Source organism: Aythya fuligula, chromosome 2, assembly GCF_009819795.1.
Source record: "Aythya fuligula isolate bAytFul2 chromosome 2, bAytFul2.pri, whole genome shotgun sequence".
Classification (NCBI taxonomy): Eukaryota; Metazoa; Chordata; class Aves; order Anseriformes; family Anatidae; genus Aythya; species Aythya fuligula.
Genome location: NC_045560.1, coordinates 28,711,930 through 28,730,164, shown reverse-complemented (window position 1 = coordinate 28,730,164; position 18,235 = coordinate 28,711,930). Strand labels below are relative to the sequence as shown.

Sequence of the window (18,235 nt, the reverse complement as noted above, 5' to 3'; positions counted from 1 at the left end):
CATTTTCCAAAATGCAAAGAGCTTCCGAAGCACTGGCAAGGCCTCTCCTGAAACAACCAGGACTACCATGACTGGCTCTAGAAAGATCTGTGGAAGGTAGCACGCACCTTCCATGTGAATAGCACATGTGAACAAGACTCCAGAAAGCACATGTTGGAAGAAATTAAATAGTCCAGATTTAGAACATTATGGGCAGGATGAGTTAAAGTATTTTGAAGTTTAGATATTTACGAGCCTCATCAAAAGACCAAAAAAGAGCAAAGGTCAATAATCAACTACAAGTCCCAGCAGAACACACAGGGAGAGTCAGGACATACCAGCACCAGCACTACTGTGGTGCAACAGAAGAGTTGTGGTGTTGGGGATCAGTCAGACAAGCTACTGCATAGAGACTGCATGTCCACCTCCAGCTCTGGTGTCTGCTGAAAGAACCCCAGAGCTTGCATTCTCTTGAGACCTCTCCATAACACGAACCAAAGCCCAGTCAGTAATTGGTAGCAACTGGGTGGTTTGCTTCAAAAATGAATGCCTGACCTTAACCAAAACGCTAAGATAAATACACACTAAAATACCTCAGATTAAGATCCATGAAAATGAGCACACTAGCATGCAGAACCATTTCAGTTAGTCAATAAGTTAATAAATGTTCAGAGTAATAGAGTGTCTTAATGCCACCTTTAGTCAGAGTTCAGCAACATTACACTGGACTATCAAGAGTTTCAACTTAAGATTCACTGCACTGAAAGCTCTCTGGGGTCTAAATGCCCCACTGTGGTTGTTTTGCTTTGTGTTTTGTTGTTGTTTGCTTTTCCCTCCAAATAATAAAAAGAAAGACATAAACACATTTAAACCTTTCCTACCGTACTTCTAGCAGATGGTTTGGTTGCTGCCCTAAATTCACTGGTCAGTCATTCAACCATCATAATGCAAATCCTGGTTGACTTCCTTCTTCTGCTTAAGAGGGTTAAAAATTGTATTTATCAAGAGATTGCCTAACCCATCTCACTGTTCTTTAGCTGAAGCAGGTAGCTTTGCATGTAAGAACAGTTCACTGGGTAAAATGCTCCACTGTAGATTAACCAGGATACTTCAGAAAAGATTTATATTCCAAATACTTTACTATTTTGTACCAAGGAGCTTGTTACAGGATCTGTCTATGCTGTACCCAGGAAGAACATAAAGAACTACAGCTCTATAAGTCATTCCAGTGAGATATTAATGACAGATTAGTAAATCACATCTCCCACATTTCAGACTTTTTTTTTTTTTTTTCATAATTAGCTTTTAAATGTGGGTGATAGTGACGACTCTTGAAGCTGTCCTTACATGAATATAGACATAATAACCTTGAAAAAGTTCTTTACCACGACAATAAATGTATTTAGAATCATTTCAAATTCATTTTGCTCTGAAGTTGCTTTGCCTTTTGCAAAACTTTCATCCTAAACAAGCAGTGGAGATACTGATATGATGTCCTAGAAGAAAACAGTAGGGCAAATTGAATATTCACTCAAAACATAATATACTTGCAAATATGAGTATCTGATATGTATCCTTATTTATTGCAAAGGATTGGTTACATATTTAATATTCATTATGTCAATGACTGTATCAATCTGCTGACGCCCTTCTACTTCCAAAATTAAACATATAATGTGATTAACCCACTCTAAGTACACTTCTGTGTCTTCCATAAATACTTGAGTTATGTTGCTATTTCCTTTTTGACACTTCTTTTCTTTGGATATTTATATCGCATGTGAAAGGATACCATCTGCCCTTCAGTATTCACGAGATTAGTAGCTAGAAGAAATCTTGCTATCTACAGATTTCCATATAAATACATATATATAGAGAGAGAAAAGGTACTGTTTGATGCTGTTGAAATACAATTAAGACTTTCTAAACATGCTCAAAGGTGTTTCAAACCACTGAACCAGATAATCATTTTCAACCATTACCAAAGACACATTTACTAAAAATCTGAGATAAACTTAATTGCTACCAGAATTTAACAATGCAATATGCATTTTAAAGGTTTTGTGAAAATCTTTTGAAAAGCCACTTTAAAATTCCACACAATATTTGTGCACTTTCTTGGTAGAGCTAATTATAATGCTCTTACAGTTATATTCCCACACAAGCTATTTGCTGAGCCAATTTTAAGGAGAGGGAACTTTTCTGCTACAGAATGCTAAAATTCAAGTGGTGAGGCACTCCTTTGCTCAGAAAGTGGCTGACACAGCACAAATCAGCAATGCCCAGCTGTCTTCTGCAAAATGTCATTAAATGTGGCTGGCACTAAGAGAATCTCTGTTTGAGAATGGCGACTAAACCTCACGACCACTATCTAACACTACCACAAAAAGCAAGCCTCGACTATGAAAAATTCATTACTTGCTTAGCACATCATAAAATGGCAATTTCCCTCCCCCACTTCCTCATCTCCTTTCTCTCTCCCAGTTCAGTATGAATGGATTTTGTCTACTTAGCATTAGTAATTTATACTGATGAGTGACACAATACTTTAAATGGCATAGATGGCAACATTTCTTTGAAAGCCTTTAAAATAAAATCAGCCTTGAGAGTAAACATGCGGAGGTAATTAGGCAACTACGATTATGTGTTCAGATCCTATCCAGAGACTAACAATTAAAGATCTACCTCTTCCTTTATTATACAAAATATGATTATAGGTGATGTGCTAAGATAATTTGCAAGGTAATAAAGTTGGACTAGTTGTGAGGAATTAAGATATATAATTATTCTTTAATTACATATATTCTAGTTCTATATAAGACATAATGCAAGAAATATATATAACAGGTGAAGAAATTTATTTCAGGCTTTCAGTAGCAACCGTAAACTACTATGCAAAATTAGAGTGGATAGGGATGTCACCAGAATCCAGACATACCCCTGCACTTTTCAGGATTCCTTTTGCTTGTAATTGCAAAGTATACACCTCTTGCTACTTTCTGTTGACAGTCTTCAATTCTTTCTGAATATTCAAATAAGAAAAGAGTGCACTTTTTACTACTGCCCTCCTGGCAGCTTGTATCATGAAAACCAAAAATTTAATCAAGACTCAACCAGGTGAAAAAAAAAAGGTCACTCACAAAACTTTTCATTCACATTTTTTGTAGATGCTTTCAGAATCAATATGTGTTCTACTAATTAAGTAAATAACAACCAACATTTGCAACTAGCTTGTTAATAGAAAGTAGCAATGGTCAATTACAATTTATTGGCAAATTTGTTTATGATTCTACTGCCAGCATGATGCCCCTAATTATCAATACTCTAGGTTAAAGGCTCATTATTTTAGGAACTCTACAGCAGGGAGATGACTGGATTGATGAAGTGAATGAATCTGTGATGTTTTGGCAGCTACAATTTGGTGACCTTCAAATGCTAATATTTTCCTTTTGTGACTTCATTTAGAAAGGAATGTAAAACTGATAGAACCTGGGTTAAAACTGTTATCTATGCATCTTTTATATTTCTATTCATCATCTTCAAAATGTAAAATACATTGTCACAATGTTACTCTACAGCTGTAAATATCTAGAGATTAATTTTGAAAAGCAAGAAAGAGAACACATCCAGATAGATCTTTTATAAGGCATTCCTCTTGTCCTTCCCAGACACTACTCTTCCATTGGTCTTCTCACATACTTTCTAAGTATGCACACCAAAGAGGAGTTATAAAATGATCTTCCTGTTGTGGGGTGCTGAAAATGTGCTGTCATTTTTTATTCTCCCATGCTGTTTTAGCATAAAACTAGGTTTAGCGACTTTATAGACATGATGCTTGCTGCTTTTTGGATTTTTTTCCAATTGCAGACAGGTCCCAGCAGAGACTCCTCAGCACTGCACTAGTGGGCAACTAAGACTGTAAATTCATTTTGTCATGGCTTAGGAAGCATAAGTCATAATTCAGTAGAAGGGCAATTTCTCAGATAAAGCGTAATTGCAAGCAGATTTTGTTAGAAGCATAACCTAAAGAAGGTAAGAGGGAGCAGTGGCATTTCTAACAGCTGCCCAGTGAAGAGATTTTGCTTCCTTAATCATTACTTTAGGAGAGGTAATAGTTAGTCTATCAAAACTAAGCCGCATCTAAACTAGAGCTTTAGATACTTAAACACTAGATTTTTATTCAGATCAGATGCATTAAAAATGTGAAGCCACTATGCTGTGTAATTTAAATTATTTTTAAGTCTGGCACTTTACTAGCACCAGCTGCCTCTTAAATGTTCCATTGGAAATTGGACATAGGTGGGTGTATTAACAAGAGTGAAAATTAATGACCGAGCTTGTTTCTAATTTCAGCCATCCTTGCTTGTTTTTACTTCATTAACTATTTTTAGTTGCAATAAAGCAAACTGTCAAGACAACTTAGGAAAAGCAGGACTACCTCAGTAATAATTTGATTCATGAGACATTCACAAAGCCTCTTGAAAAAATAATCTGCTTCATTTTAAAGATAGTATGAGGTGTGTGTATAGTAACACTGAAATGAATCACCCTCTTCAGTAGTATTTGATATATGTGTTCTTCCTGCTTGAAACATACAGCATTATAGAAGGCATTGGATGACACCACTCATCTCCCACTAAGGAAAAGAACTTAAAACAGTGTGCAAAGTTTCAGCTTTGGAAAAAATGTTGAATTGTTAGGTTATGAAAGAGAATGAATGAAGTTAAGTAGCAAGGGATTTCTTCAGTCTCCTAGATAAGAAAACAGGAAAAAAGAAAACAAATCTTGGAAATAAAATAAATTTGGGATCAAGTACCATTAAAGTGGGATTTTACTGACAAAAATACCTATTTAAAACTGCTGTGCACACAGTTTCTAGTATAACAGGATCTGATCAGATTTCTTATAGCTTTTTCTTTTTTTTGGGGGGGGGAAGGCAAAGTTTAATAAAGAACAAGTTATGTATTTCACTTTGCATTCCTAATCAGTACTTTAATCTATCCCATTGTTATGCTTCAAAATAAGAAACCTGTTTTTGCATTTGGTACAACTATAAATCATGAGGAGTAAGATCCCTGTATTTCAATTTCTTTAAACTTCTGGTTGGCATTAGATCTATTGTCCTCTGTGGAATCAATCAAACAAAGACTTGTTCAGAAAAGGTTGTGGAAAAGAGAATGTTGTAGTGTATTGCCCATTTTTCACTATACTTTTTGATACAGTTAAACTGCACGTAGTAAGAAGTAACAGGCACTAGAAGTCTAAGGCTGTGGCTGTCAGTAACATGGTGTGTTTGGAATAGGTAGAATTGATTTTGATGCAAAGAAGAATTCAAATATTTAAAATAAACATCCATTCAAAAATATTTTTCAGTGCTTAGCTTCTCTTTCATTAAAACCTAAGCTTCCTACTTACACTACGGGAATCTTCTTCTGGCAACTGAGTGTATCTGATTATTTGGATTAATTTGTGGATGTAATACCAACTAACTTTATGCTGAGCTTATCCTCTACACATAAATCAAGTCCCATCTTAACTTAATTTCAAGGCTGATTATTTTTGGAGTATTTTATGATATAAATTATTTTCATTACATGGATTTTTTTTTATACCTGTTTGCCAGAAAATAACACAGGCCGTGCCAACTCATTTTTCTAAATACGATACCTGGGGAGCAAATACTAGAACACACTTGGCAATATTTCAGCCAACTGATAAGAACTACCCCACACGACAATTTCACCCTTTTATTTATTTATTTTTCACTATCTTGAGAGTCAAACTCCTTCCTATGCCAAGGTCTGGCATTACTGAAGTTCTTAAAACAGCATGTAAGTGGTAAAGAACTTCTTTTAAGTTTTGTCACAGCCTTACACATTTGGATTCTTTTATCTTGTCCGATTTCAAAGAAATCATTTCAGGGCCAAGGTTTGACAGTTCGTCACAAACCTAGGAAGACAACAATGACTTCAATGTAACCACATATTTTCTAGTTGCTATATATAAAAAAATCTTTTATTACATGGCACAAAACATGTCCCACTGATAGCATTATTCAACTCTAACAGCTTTAAATAAAGGAACAAATACAAGAAAGTTTAACTGTATTGTTCACAATTACCATATAATAAAATAGGTCAAAATATCCATGCCTAGTAAAAGTGAAAACAGATTCTACCTTTACAAATGTAGTCACTTACACTATGCAATTTGTTATTCGGTAAACCACTTTGAAATACTAACTTAAACCTGAAGACAGTAGCATAAACATTGAGTTTTTTCCATTATATTCTGTTCTGCATGTATCAGTCAGCAGATCTGTTAGCAGTATTCATGCGTCATTTTTCAGGTGCAATGCTGTTCACCATGGTGGCAGAACATTTGCTTGTATGTTGTGTCCTCGAATGTGCACTGACTAAATTAGGCTCACAGCATCTTTATAAGCATTGCAGTCACTCTGTCAGAATATGTAACTGAAACAAGTTTGAATTAATACAAAGGAACTTTAAGAATAAATGTTTTTTGATTTATTTTTGTAAAGATGTATTTTAAATATAACTTCTTAAAATCACATTGCACTGAATGATATCTACAGAAGTGCTATAAAACATATTTACAACACGATTAAGCATGCATATAATGGTATCAGCCTGTGCCAAACTCATATATTATATTCAAATAGGGTTTTCTTGTATATATAAAATGTTAAAGACTTTGGCTTTATCAGAAATGTTTTGTTCTGAACGCTAGTAAATACCCAAATAAAGTCTGTCCATGCAGCGCTCATTCAATCATCTTCTACATGTACTCAAGCAAGCAGAATCCCTAAACTGTAACCCTTGCTAACCAGAACTGTCTAGCCTCCTTTCTAGTCCCCGGACAGTAAAAAGCAGCTCCAAGGACAATTCATCCAAATTTAAAGAAAATGTCTAAAATAAAGGTGCAGTATCAGCATTTTACAAACAGGAAGCCAAGACCTAGGGAGAGTAACAATTAAAAGTTTTATTAAATTTGTTACTCAGTTTTCAATAGTCTAGACCATGTTATTGTGGAGACTACTTTCAAAACACAACTTACATTATCACCTCTGCAGCTCTGAGAATTCAGCACTTTTGCATGTCAGGCCAAAGGATCCAAGCTGGGCAGCACCAAATGAGAAAAAGATCCACACTAAACGTCTGAAAATTGTAACTTGTCTAGCATTCACAGGAGCTTAGGGGTGAGACAAGAATAAAATTCAATCTTCCAGTCACAACTCAACTACTTCAAACAGAAGGGTAATCTTCCTTTTTTTCTCTTCCTGAAACTAACGCCTTTTTTTTTTTCAGATCTTGTAAAACCTAAAGACAGTGTTTTCTTCTAATACTCAACCCAAATTCATCTCTTTCAATGACCCCTAACAGCTAAATCAGAGAAGGCAGGGGTCCTATAGAAAATTAATAAATAAATAAAAATCACAGCATGAACTAATTAAAGGCTATAAATTCGTGCATAGTCACAAAAAGAATAAAGTGCTGCATGCAACCTTAATTTTGATATTTCCTACATTCTGAGAGCATGACATCGTGATTTTTTGGTTCTCCTGTTACATATACATATATTTTTTTAAACACAGTTGTATGAAAGCATGCAAGTGTGCAAAAATACTCTCCAAATTTGAGATAAAGGAATAATGAAAAAAAAAACTAAATTCCATAACCCATGAGATTCACATATGTACAACTCAAGAACAGACAAGGATCTTCTACACTCCTCATAGACCTTCTTAACCACCCACTTCATGTTAGCATAAAATTCCACAGACTAAAGTAATTAAATTGAATTCCTTTTCTTTTGACGAAATCAAGAGATTTGCAATAAATTTTACATGGTGATGTTTCAATTATTCATTTTAATGATTTTTAATTTAAAAAAACTATTTTGAATATTATATTCAATGTTTTAATACAATAGCATCCAATTATATTTGCTTATTCACTATGTGGAAGCAAGATATACCAAAAGAAATGCTGCTGCTTTGCTAATAAGCAAAATTATCCATGATTGCTTTCCAACAAAAAAAGGCGTACAAAAAATACTATTTGCCAGGGCTGGTGTGTTATGGCTTTGTCATTCCAGGAAATATTTCCTGAGGGGTTTAGATGAGAATTCTACACGTATACACTGACAATTTATTTCCACTGAAAAAATGCAATATAGTAAAAGGATGAAATAAAAGCAAACTAAACAGAAGTCTACAGGCAAGGCAGCTGATCTTGCAGCATTCAAATAATGACCTGACATGTACACTCTGCAGCTTTTTGCAAAATAGATTGTATACAAAGATGAACAGATCGAAACTAAAGTAGCACGGTCACTGTAACTAGCATGATATATGTTTAAAGTCTTTGCTGCCTTGGTACTTTGGAAAAATTTGAAATTGGAAGAGATACTTCAAACAGTACTTTTTAAAAGGAAGGCAATAGAAAAGAATCCTGTACAGCCATATCTTATGACAATGGAACTTGACAATGAGGCCCTTAGTGCACATAATGAACACATGGTCAGGCCACATTTGCTCCTACTAAATATTACCACATCATAATAGTAAATAATTTGGTTTATTTTATTTATTTTTATTAATATCAACTTAAATAAGGTCCTATATTCCTTCTGAATATCATTACTTGAAAGTATCGGGAAATTTATGATTTATAGTGCTGTTTGGCAATACTGAAAACACACCATAGCCCTTTCACTGGGTGGATGGATAATGTTACAGAAATGGAGAGCTTATAGCTTCACTTCAGCTTTCATGTGGCGTAACAAAATCTACAATGTTTTTTAGATGAGAGAGCTTGTCAGACCTTAGTAGTGAGCATCACCCATTCCATGATAGTGACAGCAAGAATTACCAGCAGAGAAGCTGTTGCCCTCATGCCCTACAGCAAAGTCTCTCCCTGTCTGTTATTTGACAGGCAGGGTAATATGGGAATATGCTATGTTGGTGGAAAAACTGACACAATTGCTAGTCTCGTGACTAGTGTGAGCAAAATGGAAGCAGCATGTCCAACACTTGTGGTAGATAGCTATTTAAAGCATATGTTTCTTATTGCTACATTAAATCTCTTATACCACTGATACCTGCAAGTGTTTAGTAAAATCTGAAAATAAAAACACATTATTCACTGTTGGCAGTATGCAACTCTTCCCAAACATGTCAAATTTAAAGTCATAATTAGAAATTAAAAAGCAACTAAACCATTACATGCTATGCACTATAATCTCCTCATTGAAATAGTGTAATTTACTTACCGACTGTTTTTAAGGGCCAACACTGCTACAGAAGATATTGTTGCATAATTTTAAAATGTAAACTCTAGCAGTGATTTAAATTGGATCATAACAGATGAAAAATGTTGAAGGAAAGAAAACTAAACAATGGTCTCCTTGGCAAAAGCTGGAAATTCAATCCTATTTTGCTGCTATAATCTGTACTAGAAACTTCACAGTGACATACCAAAAATTGGATTTAGTGAGTGACTGAGAGATTGAAATTGCTGGGAGCTCAGGCTTGCAATTCATCCATAGGTCAGGCAGAGTGCAGCAAACCAGGCAACCTTCTCTACAGTTTTCCTCTTCCTAGCTTTAAGTACACATTTGAGGGAGTAGGCCCTCTAGCGAGGGGCAGAAAAAGCCTTATCACATCAGTTCCTGCTGTCTGTGAAAGGCTGTGCAAAATCATAGATATAGAATATACAATTCTAAAGCCAAAGAAAATTGAATGTGAAAATGATTAAGAACATACACAGAGCCCTACAACTTTTACAACCATGTTCACATTAAGGAAAGTTCACAAGGAGTGTAACTCAATGCTAAGTTGTTTGAATTTGTTTGAATTTGTAATGAGTAAAACAATAACAAATGCTACATTAAAAAAAAAAAAAAAAAGACTTTAAAACATACAGAGCAATACAGCTTTTCAGAGAAATTTTTCTGCTTAGTTTTGTGAAAAAGCTATGTGAACATGACTACACAAAACCACAAGGAGTCCCCACAAGACAATTTTTCAGTATCTTTCATATACATTTTCACTCAAATACAATTCAAACTTCCTGAATTTGAAAGTGCAAATGACTTTATTAAATATACTCATTTAGACGTCTCTGTGAATGAAAAAGAAAATCAGACACAATAACAAGCTTTTTTTTTTTTTTAATTTGCAATAATCACTAACATAATACAAAATACATCATCATTCTAACAATAAACTTTGTTTACTCTTCAGAACACTGTGGTTTTCAACTTTAAACTAACAGACACCCTGCACTAAATGAAGTTAATCATACTTAATTTACACAGTAAAGTATTCTAAAATTTTTATCTGGTACATAGTGTGCTAATCTCCTGGAAAACACATTTAGAAAAACAAACCCTGCTTTTTTGATCTTGTTTACTCAGAAGAAGCCAAGAAAAATGGAGATGGAAATTTTAACTAACATTATCAAGAACACCTTTTAGTTTAAGCAGGTGACAGAAATTCAATAACAATTTTAATTCACTCTTGGAATGTCCATTGCATGTAAGTGGTATTCAAGAAAGATTGCTTGATGTCCAAACTGTAGTGGACAGCTAATTTCCGATGTCTGTCTTCATATCTCCTTACAGAAGAATTTGATTAACCCCCCTGCCACGTGAAACTGAGTACCATATCTTCCCAGTCGGAAAGGGACACTATCAAGTCAAAAAAATTATATCACTGTATGGACTTTTTGTACCTACTGTTCTTTATAGTAACATCCAAGTAGGATAACACACAACTTATAGCAGCACCTCTGCAGAGCTGTGTCCCTGTGTATCCAAATAGTGATTCACTTCCTTCTTACTTAAAATATTCTGCCAAATACCAAGAAAGTAGCAGCATAGCCGGTCAAATTCTAGAGAATTTTAGAATGCTCTGATGTATGTTTTTTGTTTGTTGACTTTGATGTACAAGATGAATTTGTAAATCCAATTATAAAAATCAAGTGGAAAGTGTCTCTTCAGAGGTTATGGTAATGACAGAAAAGAATGGCAGTACTAAGAAAACTGCAGAAAAGCAAAGAATCAAATCTTTATTTTTTTCATAAGTCAGAACTACAGAAGCATACTATTTCTGTCTGTATTATGTGAGTTAATCTAGATCAGAAATTTTGTTCTGATTAAGTCTGTTAAAATGTACTTGATCAAGGCATACCAATCAACATAAAGTATTAACAATTTTCACAATTTTTACCAATGGGGAAAAGAAATACTGATTTATTCATGCAAATAATTTTCATTCTTTTTGAAAAAGATATATTTTTCATCTCTCTTAGAGGTTTTGTTCTGTACTAATCCAGAAATACTTCCACTTGTCAATAACATTATCAATCTCGATATAGTATCCTTACTCCTTTCTCACATAACACTATAATGTGAAGAGAAAACATTTAACTCAGATAATAAAATTCTCTTTATTGATTATTTTCATTTTGCATACATTCTGTTTTTTAACCTGTTTTACAGAGAATCTGAAATCATTACTTTAAGACCTTCTACTGTTTCTCAGTGCAGATCAACTTATGGCATTTCAACACAAACTTCAGATGCTCAGTAAGACTGCTAAACCAGCATACTCCAACTATTTTTTCACAGGATGAATTAACTTACTTTGGAAGATGTAGAGTCACATTCCTGACAAATCCATCCATAGCCAGTCTGCTTGGGAGACTTTTTCAAGGGAGGGTCTAGACAGCCAAAATGGTAGCAGAGCCTACATTCATCACACCTACAAAAGAAAAAAAGAGATGTATGTATATATAAATTGTGTTTCTATTTTATTTAGAATTGTGCATCTTTGCAACTCTCAGCACAAGATTTCTTGATCTATTATCATGGTAGAGAAAATACATTTTCTATAAGTGGTATTTTCAAACACCAACATTTCAAGTAGGTTCTGCCTAAATTGGAATATTCCAATGCAGATGCTCACGCACCACCTTCGTCATTATCTTATGTAAAAGACATTATTTAGGAGACTTGCAAATTAAAGAAAAAATATATAACCAGCTCAATTTTTTAGGTACAATGACATTTTTTCAGAAGTTCCTTGTATTTTTTAAACAGCAACAACATTGACTTTTAGTAGTTTTAAAAGATTTATTTAACACATATTTTACTCATCCATTTTTTCAAAGCCAACTGTCATGTGCTCACGTATTCAATAACTCAAAGTGTAATTTACAGCTATAAATTTTATAGTTCTATCTGTGCAGGTGATAAGTAAAAGCACAAAATGTTTTCTGATTCTCTTTGAATACACGGGAAATGGATGCTCATTTAAAAGGATTTCACTGTGATCTTTCACTTAAAAGGGTCCTATGCATACAGAACAATGTTATATTTTTATTAATAACGTTTTCATTAGTGTTTAGTAGTGAGTATAGTCCACACATGAAACTCAAAACATTTATCATAACTATTCCTTGCTCACCCATTCCTAATGTACCAAGAAGAAATGCTACAGTATGAGTCCTTTACAAAAGGATCTTTAAATTAGACAGTACAATAATATGCTCAAATGAAGAAAAACATTTTAAAAACAAGTATTTTCATACATCTTAAAGAACTTCACTTTATTTGCATATTCTCCTGTAAATCAAATATTACAGAGTGGCTCAAATTGGAAGGGACCTCAAAGATCACCTAGTGCCAACCCCCCATGGGGGTTGCCATAGGGGTGGCCACCCACTAGATCAGTTTGCCCAGGGCCTCATCTAACCTGGCCTTGAACACCTCCAGGGATGAGACATGCACAACCTCTCTGGGCAACCTGTTCCAGTGCCTCACCACCCTCTGAGTGATGAGTTTCCTCCTAATATCTAACCCAAATCTCCCCTCTTTTAGTTTAAAATCATTCCCCTTCGTCCTGTGAGTGTCTGAAATAATCTATATCCTATATTCTGTTGTATGAAAAATAAAGCTTTTTAAAAAATTACTTCACAATATTCTCTTCAAGAAATATCCCTGAACTCTGAACTAAACCAATACAAATGATCCAAAAATAAGAAGTAAAATTAAAAAAATAAAAATTTCTAAGAATTCTCCTACAACTTTCTCTGCTTCCCTTGATGCTCATTTTCTCCATTACAAAGCACGCAAACATCACCAGAACACACAGGGTACCACAGAAGGAAGAAGCAAATAACAGAACATCTTACTGTAATGACAGAAGAAAATATTCAGGTGGCTTTTCTCCAGGAATGAGTCTCCAAATAAAATGCAAGCATTTTAAGATTATGCTCACTTAACCTAATTAAACACTTCTGTCCTTGCTATCAAGGCCACACTTAACTAGGGAAGCTGCCTGTGTTTAGCAGGTATGTGTAAGACATGAGCACTGGTAAGGGCTCTGTTCAGATAAGGGCACTGCTGGTACATCTTCTGCTAGTAGGAATTCAAAACAATAATCTACCTGTCAACAGAGTGCAAGATTGGACTGATATCGTGGCATTTTCCTATTAAAAAAAAAAAAAAAAAAAAAAAGATAAACCACATTACAAACTATATATTTAGGTTTATTTAGTAATAACTCTAAGTCCAAGTCTATATAAGTCCAAGTCTTAATAAGTCTAAGTACAGGACAAAGAACACACTGAAAAGTGGGAAAAAAAATAATAATAATAATAATTCTGTTCAGTTTTTAAAGACACAAGAGTTCTGTTGTAGAAATATATTACTTAGAAATATAGGCAGTTTTATTTCTTGTGAAAGGCATATTAAAGTAACAAAAAGGTTGAGAGTGGGAGATGAGATAGGTTACACTCCTGCTTTTCAACAGTGTATGTGACCTTCAGCAAAAGATGAAACCTCCTTTGAGCCTCAATGTTCTCATCTGCAAAGAAATACATTTTTCCTAACCTATCTCTGTATCTAGAATCTTGTTCATGTAAGCGCTTGCATTTCAGCAGTGCTTACCAGAGCTCTGAAGTCTCCCTTCTTGTAAACTGGGACCCTCTAAGTAACACAAAATAAAGGATCACACTGTTGCATTTCAGAGCTTAATCCTAAAAATCTACATCTGACTTCTAACAGCATTAATTCAGGTTGCATTTTTTTCTGAAGCAACTGCCTATATATAGAAGTGTTTATATGTTATGTTCAACAGAAACTGTTTCCCCTTTGTTCCACTTTGCCATCTCTTACGTCTTTTTCATTTTATATCTACAACATAGTATTTCCTGAATTCACCTTCAGCCACGTTTCAGATATATGCTGAGGAAGTCACCAAAAGCTGAGCTGAAATAAACAGAACACTGTGAAAATAAATACAGAATCCCCATTCTAAAGCTGACTGGTTTTAATATACATTGTTATTATTTCAGAGCTGGTTTGGAACAATCAAAATTGCTTTTTCTTAAAATGAGTTAACATACCTGAAAATTTTCAGATACTAACAGCTTCTATCTGCATCTGAGCAGCTGAGAAAATAAAAAGTACAAAAGCATATTCTCACGTATCAACATTCAAAGAGCTGAATGACTAATAATGAGGTTAAACCAAGTATTTTTAAGCAGTTCTTCATATTGTTTTATAATGGAATACAGATTTTGTATTGTGGAACACAACTCCACAGAATGTGAAGTTCCCAGCATGACACTGGGAAATTGGGATAAATACAGACTGGACCTTGGTTAAAGGCAATGCACTAGCTGACTGGCAATTCTGTTGTCTGCTGACACTGAATTGGGGCAAAAAGTAAAGCTTACACACATCTTCATACTGAAAACAGAATGCGTATTGATAATTCCTAACTGCAAAAGAAAACCTTATACCTAGGTTAAAATGGTAGTGGTAAAGTAAGAAGAAAATACATACTAGTATCTGTGTTCTTTTGTCTAGCAATTTAAAATGACACAAAATCCCCTGTCAGACTCAGAAAGTAAGAAACAGACACAAAATAAGGAGTACTATCAAACTAAATTAGAGAATGAAATTGTTGGGTCACAAAAGGTGTCACGCTGGCAGCCTCCCAGTCTTTCAGTAAATGCCCTCACAGAGCAATCACAACATGGACACTTACAGAGCAAAGGAGCTACACTACATTGTCGGTTACAAATACCATCCACTTCCATCTTAAGGATGGTTTAATAGTAAAAGTTAAGCTAGTGGGCTAGGAAAAAAAAAAAAAAAAAAAAAAGAAAAAGGAGAGAGAACACAAAACAAACCCTTTTGCTTCTTCCATTTTAAGTCAGTTAAAATTGTTAGCCTTGCAGATTCAAGGTCATATTTTCAAAACTGTTCTAAAACTAGCAAATGTTTTAACTTACTATTATTTGTGGATAACCTTTGTCATGTTTAAGTACACGACCTATAACTGCAATTAAGTGCACAGCCATCTTCAGTGGTCTGGCTAGCAGTTGTACCTAAAACTTTGTGAAAATCAGAGGTCCATGCAAAGATAAGCTAAACTAACCTCCTAAATTACTTTTAATGGACAGGTCATTGCTTACTATCAACGTTTTAACAAGCTTGAAATCACTTTATGCATCAAAATTAGAAATTGCTGTGTTCCTCATCCCAGCAATTAATGAAGATAGATATATGAGCACTACATACTGAGAAATTGGGTGTGAAGAAGAAAGGTGAATTTGAAGATAATAAATTGAATAAAATAAAATAAAATAAAATAAAATAAAATAAAATAAAATAAAATAAAATAAAATAAAATAAAATAAAATAAAATAAAATAAATATTTTTCACTTAAAAGGATACAGAATGCAAGTCATCTACAACTTCACAGCAAGAAAGCTTCATTAGGCATTTCCATACCTGAAATATGTCTGCTTTGCTATTTAATAAAGCGATCTCCATCTGCTCGTGCCCTTGGATTTCTTATTATTATTTTTAGCAGTACATCTGGCTGTGCTCAAGCCCTACATAACTCTGCATTTTCCTGTTCATAATTAACTAATTATCCTCTAATCAATAGTGTAGATACTGATTTTACAATGTAAATGAGATAAATGAGATAATGGCTGGGGTCAATCTCATTTTATTTACAAAGCCCAGCACACACATCCAATTTCATTACATTGCATCTACCTGCATAGGAGGGAGGCTTATCAGTTGGCCTGCAGAAGTCTCCATGTGAGCACTGTGCATTTACAGATGAACAGAGAATGCAAAACCCGCCCATCACTGGCACATTTCTAAGTCACTGGTTAATACCATATAAAACCACAAACAGCTGACTCAGCCAAAGTAAAGGAACCTATTTCGTATTCACAAAACAGCACTGCTCATCTATAGCCGCAAAAAGTAATTACCTACATGTCCCTGAAACACAACATTAATAAGCTAATCTTTAAATACAACTAATCTTTAAATACAACTTTACAAACATGCTTCAGAGACCACAGAAAATCTCTCACTTATGTACACATCATTGCACATCGTCTGCAGTGTCATGCCGAAAGGTACCAACCTGAACGGAATACAAAGCTGCACAATACATATACTAGTCCCTGTTCATCACAACAGCTTAGAAAGATTTCATGAAGAAAGGACATAAAACTTTGATACACTACCAACAAACCATCGTTGACACTAAAATGAAAAAAAAATGTTGCAGATTAGCCTTTCTCTGGCACGCTTAGAAATAATTAGACCAAAATTAGAAGTAATCTAATCCAGAATTTTTAAACTCTCGGAACTACAGTGGGACAGGTGACGCACCACTAGCTGGGGGATGCAACGTGATGGCTAACCCAGCATCTCTGTGGATTTGACTTAACTATTACTACTCATCTTTCCTTGTTGGCTTGTGCTGGACCCTATTTCTGACAGCAGGCTCTTAACACCTGAAGAACAGATGCTCCTTCTCAGGCAGTTGTCTTTTTTCCCCTCTAATCCCTCAGTGCCCATGTGCTGAGCCACTGGAACTGCAAACAGCTGGAGACACAAACAAGGAGTTCATTTCAGATGACAGCACATTCTTGTGTTCAGATAAACACCTTAACAACAGCTGTGACAGTTTAAGGCACTGTTATCATGTTGCTTTCTTGTTACTGGTTCTATGACAAACCCAGTGAAAGGAGCTCCCTTCCAAACTAAACCACTCTGTGACTGTGAGCATGTAAGTAAGCATCCCCCCCAGAAAACAAAGTAAGCTGACACAGCTCAAGTGAATTCAAACAGAGCCCAAGATGGGTGACTTTGGGCTGAAGCAGGTAAACAGAGCTTCTGTGACACCTTAAGTGTAACTGGACCACAGAAGTGACAAATTCTGGGTGATAGGAATGAGTATTAAGGGGTAGGCTATAACAGCACCTCCTACATGTGATGTCAAAGAAGTCACTTTCCTGTGCGCCCTGATTTAAAGAAGAAAATTAATCAAAGAGGTAATGGTGACAGAACTGTACCACTGTATATTTACTGCAGCTGCTTATGCTGTCTGGAAAGTACATTTCTTCTACTTACTGAGGGAAGGCCCCCAAAACAATAAAACATTTTCATTATGGAATATATGGAAAGCATTCTTCTTTTTAGCTTTCTATTTGGACATCTCTTGAAACTTGGTGAAGCTATTTCAAATCTTCATATCTTACCCTGCCATTCTACCCCCAAACTCTTCAACTCAGCCTCATGGATTCCATCAGAAATTGCTTGCATTTTGCTGTGATGTGTCATAGACCAAGTAGTCAATAAAAATGATGCTGTGCTGTATTCACATTCTCATTGCAGAGTTGCTAAGGGTCTTAGCAACTCTTGTTTTCAGACTGATGAGGCAGAATACTGTCAGGATTAGCAAGAGAGAAAAACAAGAAGAAAAATCCCTTCTCTATAAGAGGCATATGAGCTAAGAAAGGATGGTCAAGTCTTCTTGCTACTTCAGGCCTACAAAAGAGTTGTAAGAAATAATTAGGAGCAGGGTAATTTAAAACAGTCCTCTCACATAGACCAATAAAGCTTGATATGATTTTAGCATCTGGCATGTGACATATTCCAGTGCTGAAATTCTTCCATGAAAGCACATGTATTCAATGCTGAATATAAAGCGGGATACAGCCAAATGATAAGACCTCTTCAGACAAAGGAGCTCCAAAGATACTCAAAATTCAGCTGGATATAACTCTATGGATTGACCTTTGTAGTCAGTTCTGCTTTGCGTGGGCTCAGCACAGATGCCCTCCAACCTAACTTTTGCTGGGATTCCAGTATTTTCATAATTTTGATTTAAATTAAGCGAAATGC

The 18,235-nt window shown here is 35.0% G+C and overlaps 1 protein-coding gene across 2 annotated transcripts in view; it reads right to left on the bottom strand.

The window, feature by feature from the left end:
- PHF14 (PHD finger protein 14) overlaps positions 1-18,235 on the bottom strand; it is a 164,339-nt gene that overhangs the window by 46,137 nt on the left and 99,967 nt on the right. Inside the window, exons 17-18 of one of the 2 annotated variants that reach the window (XM_032181012.1) lie at positions 11,650-11,767; positions 10,182-10,692 (exon numbers count right to left, since the gene is read on the bottom strand). In XM_032181012.1, coding sequence (XP_032036903.1) covers positions 10,621-10,692; positions 11,650-11,767 — 190 coding nt within the window. In that variant the 3' untranslated portion in view covers positions 10,182-10,620. Of the gene's footprint in view, positions 1-10,181; positions 10,693-11,649; positions 11,768-18,235 lie in introns of those variants that run through there. The other variant, XM_032181011.1, reaches the window with a different exon arrangement.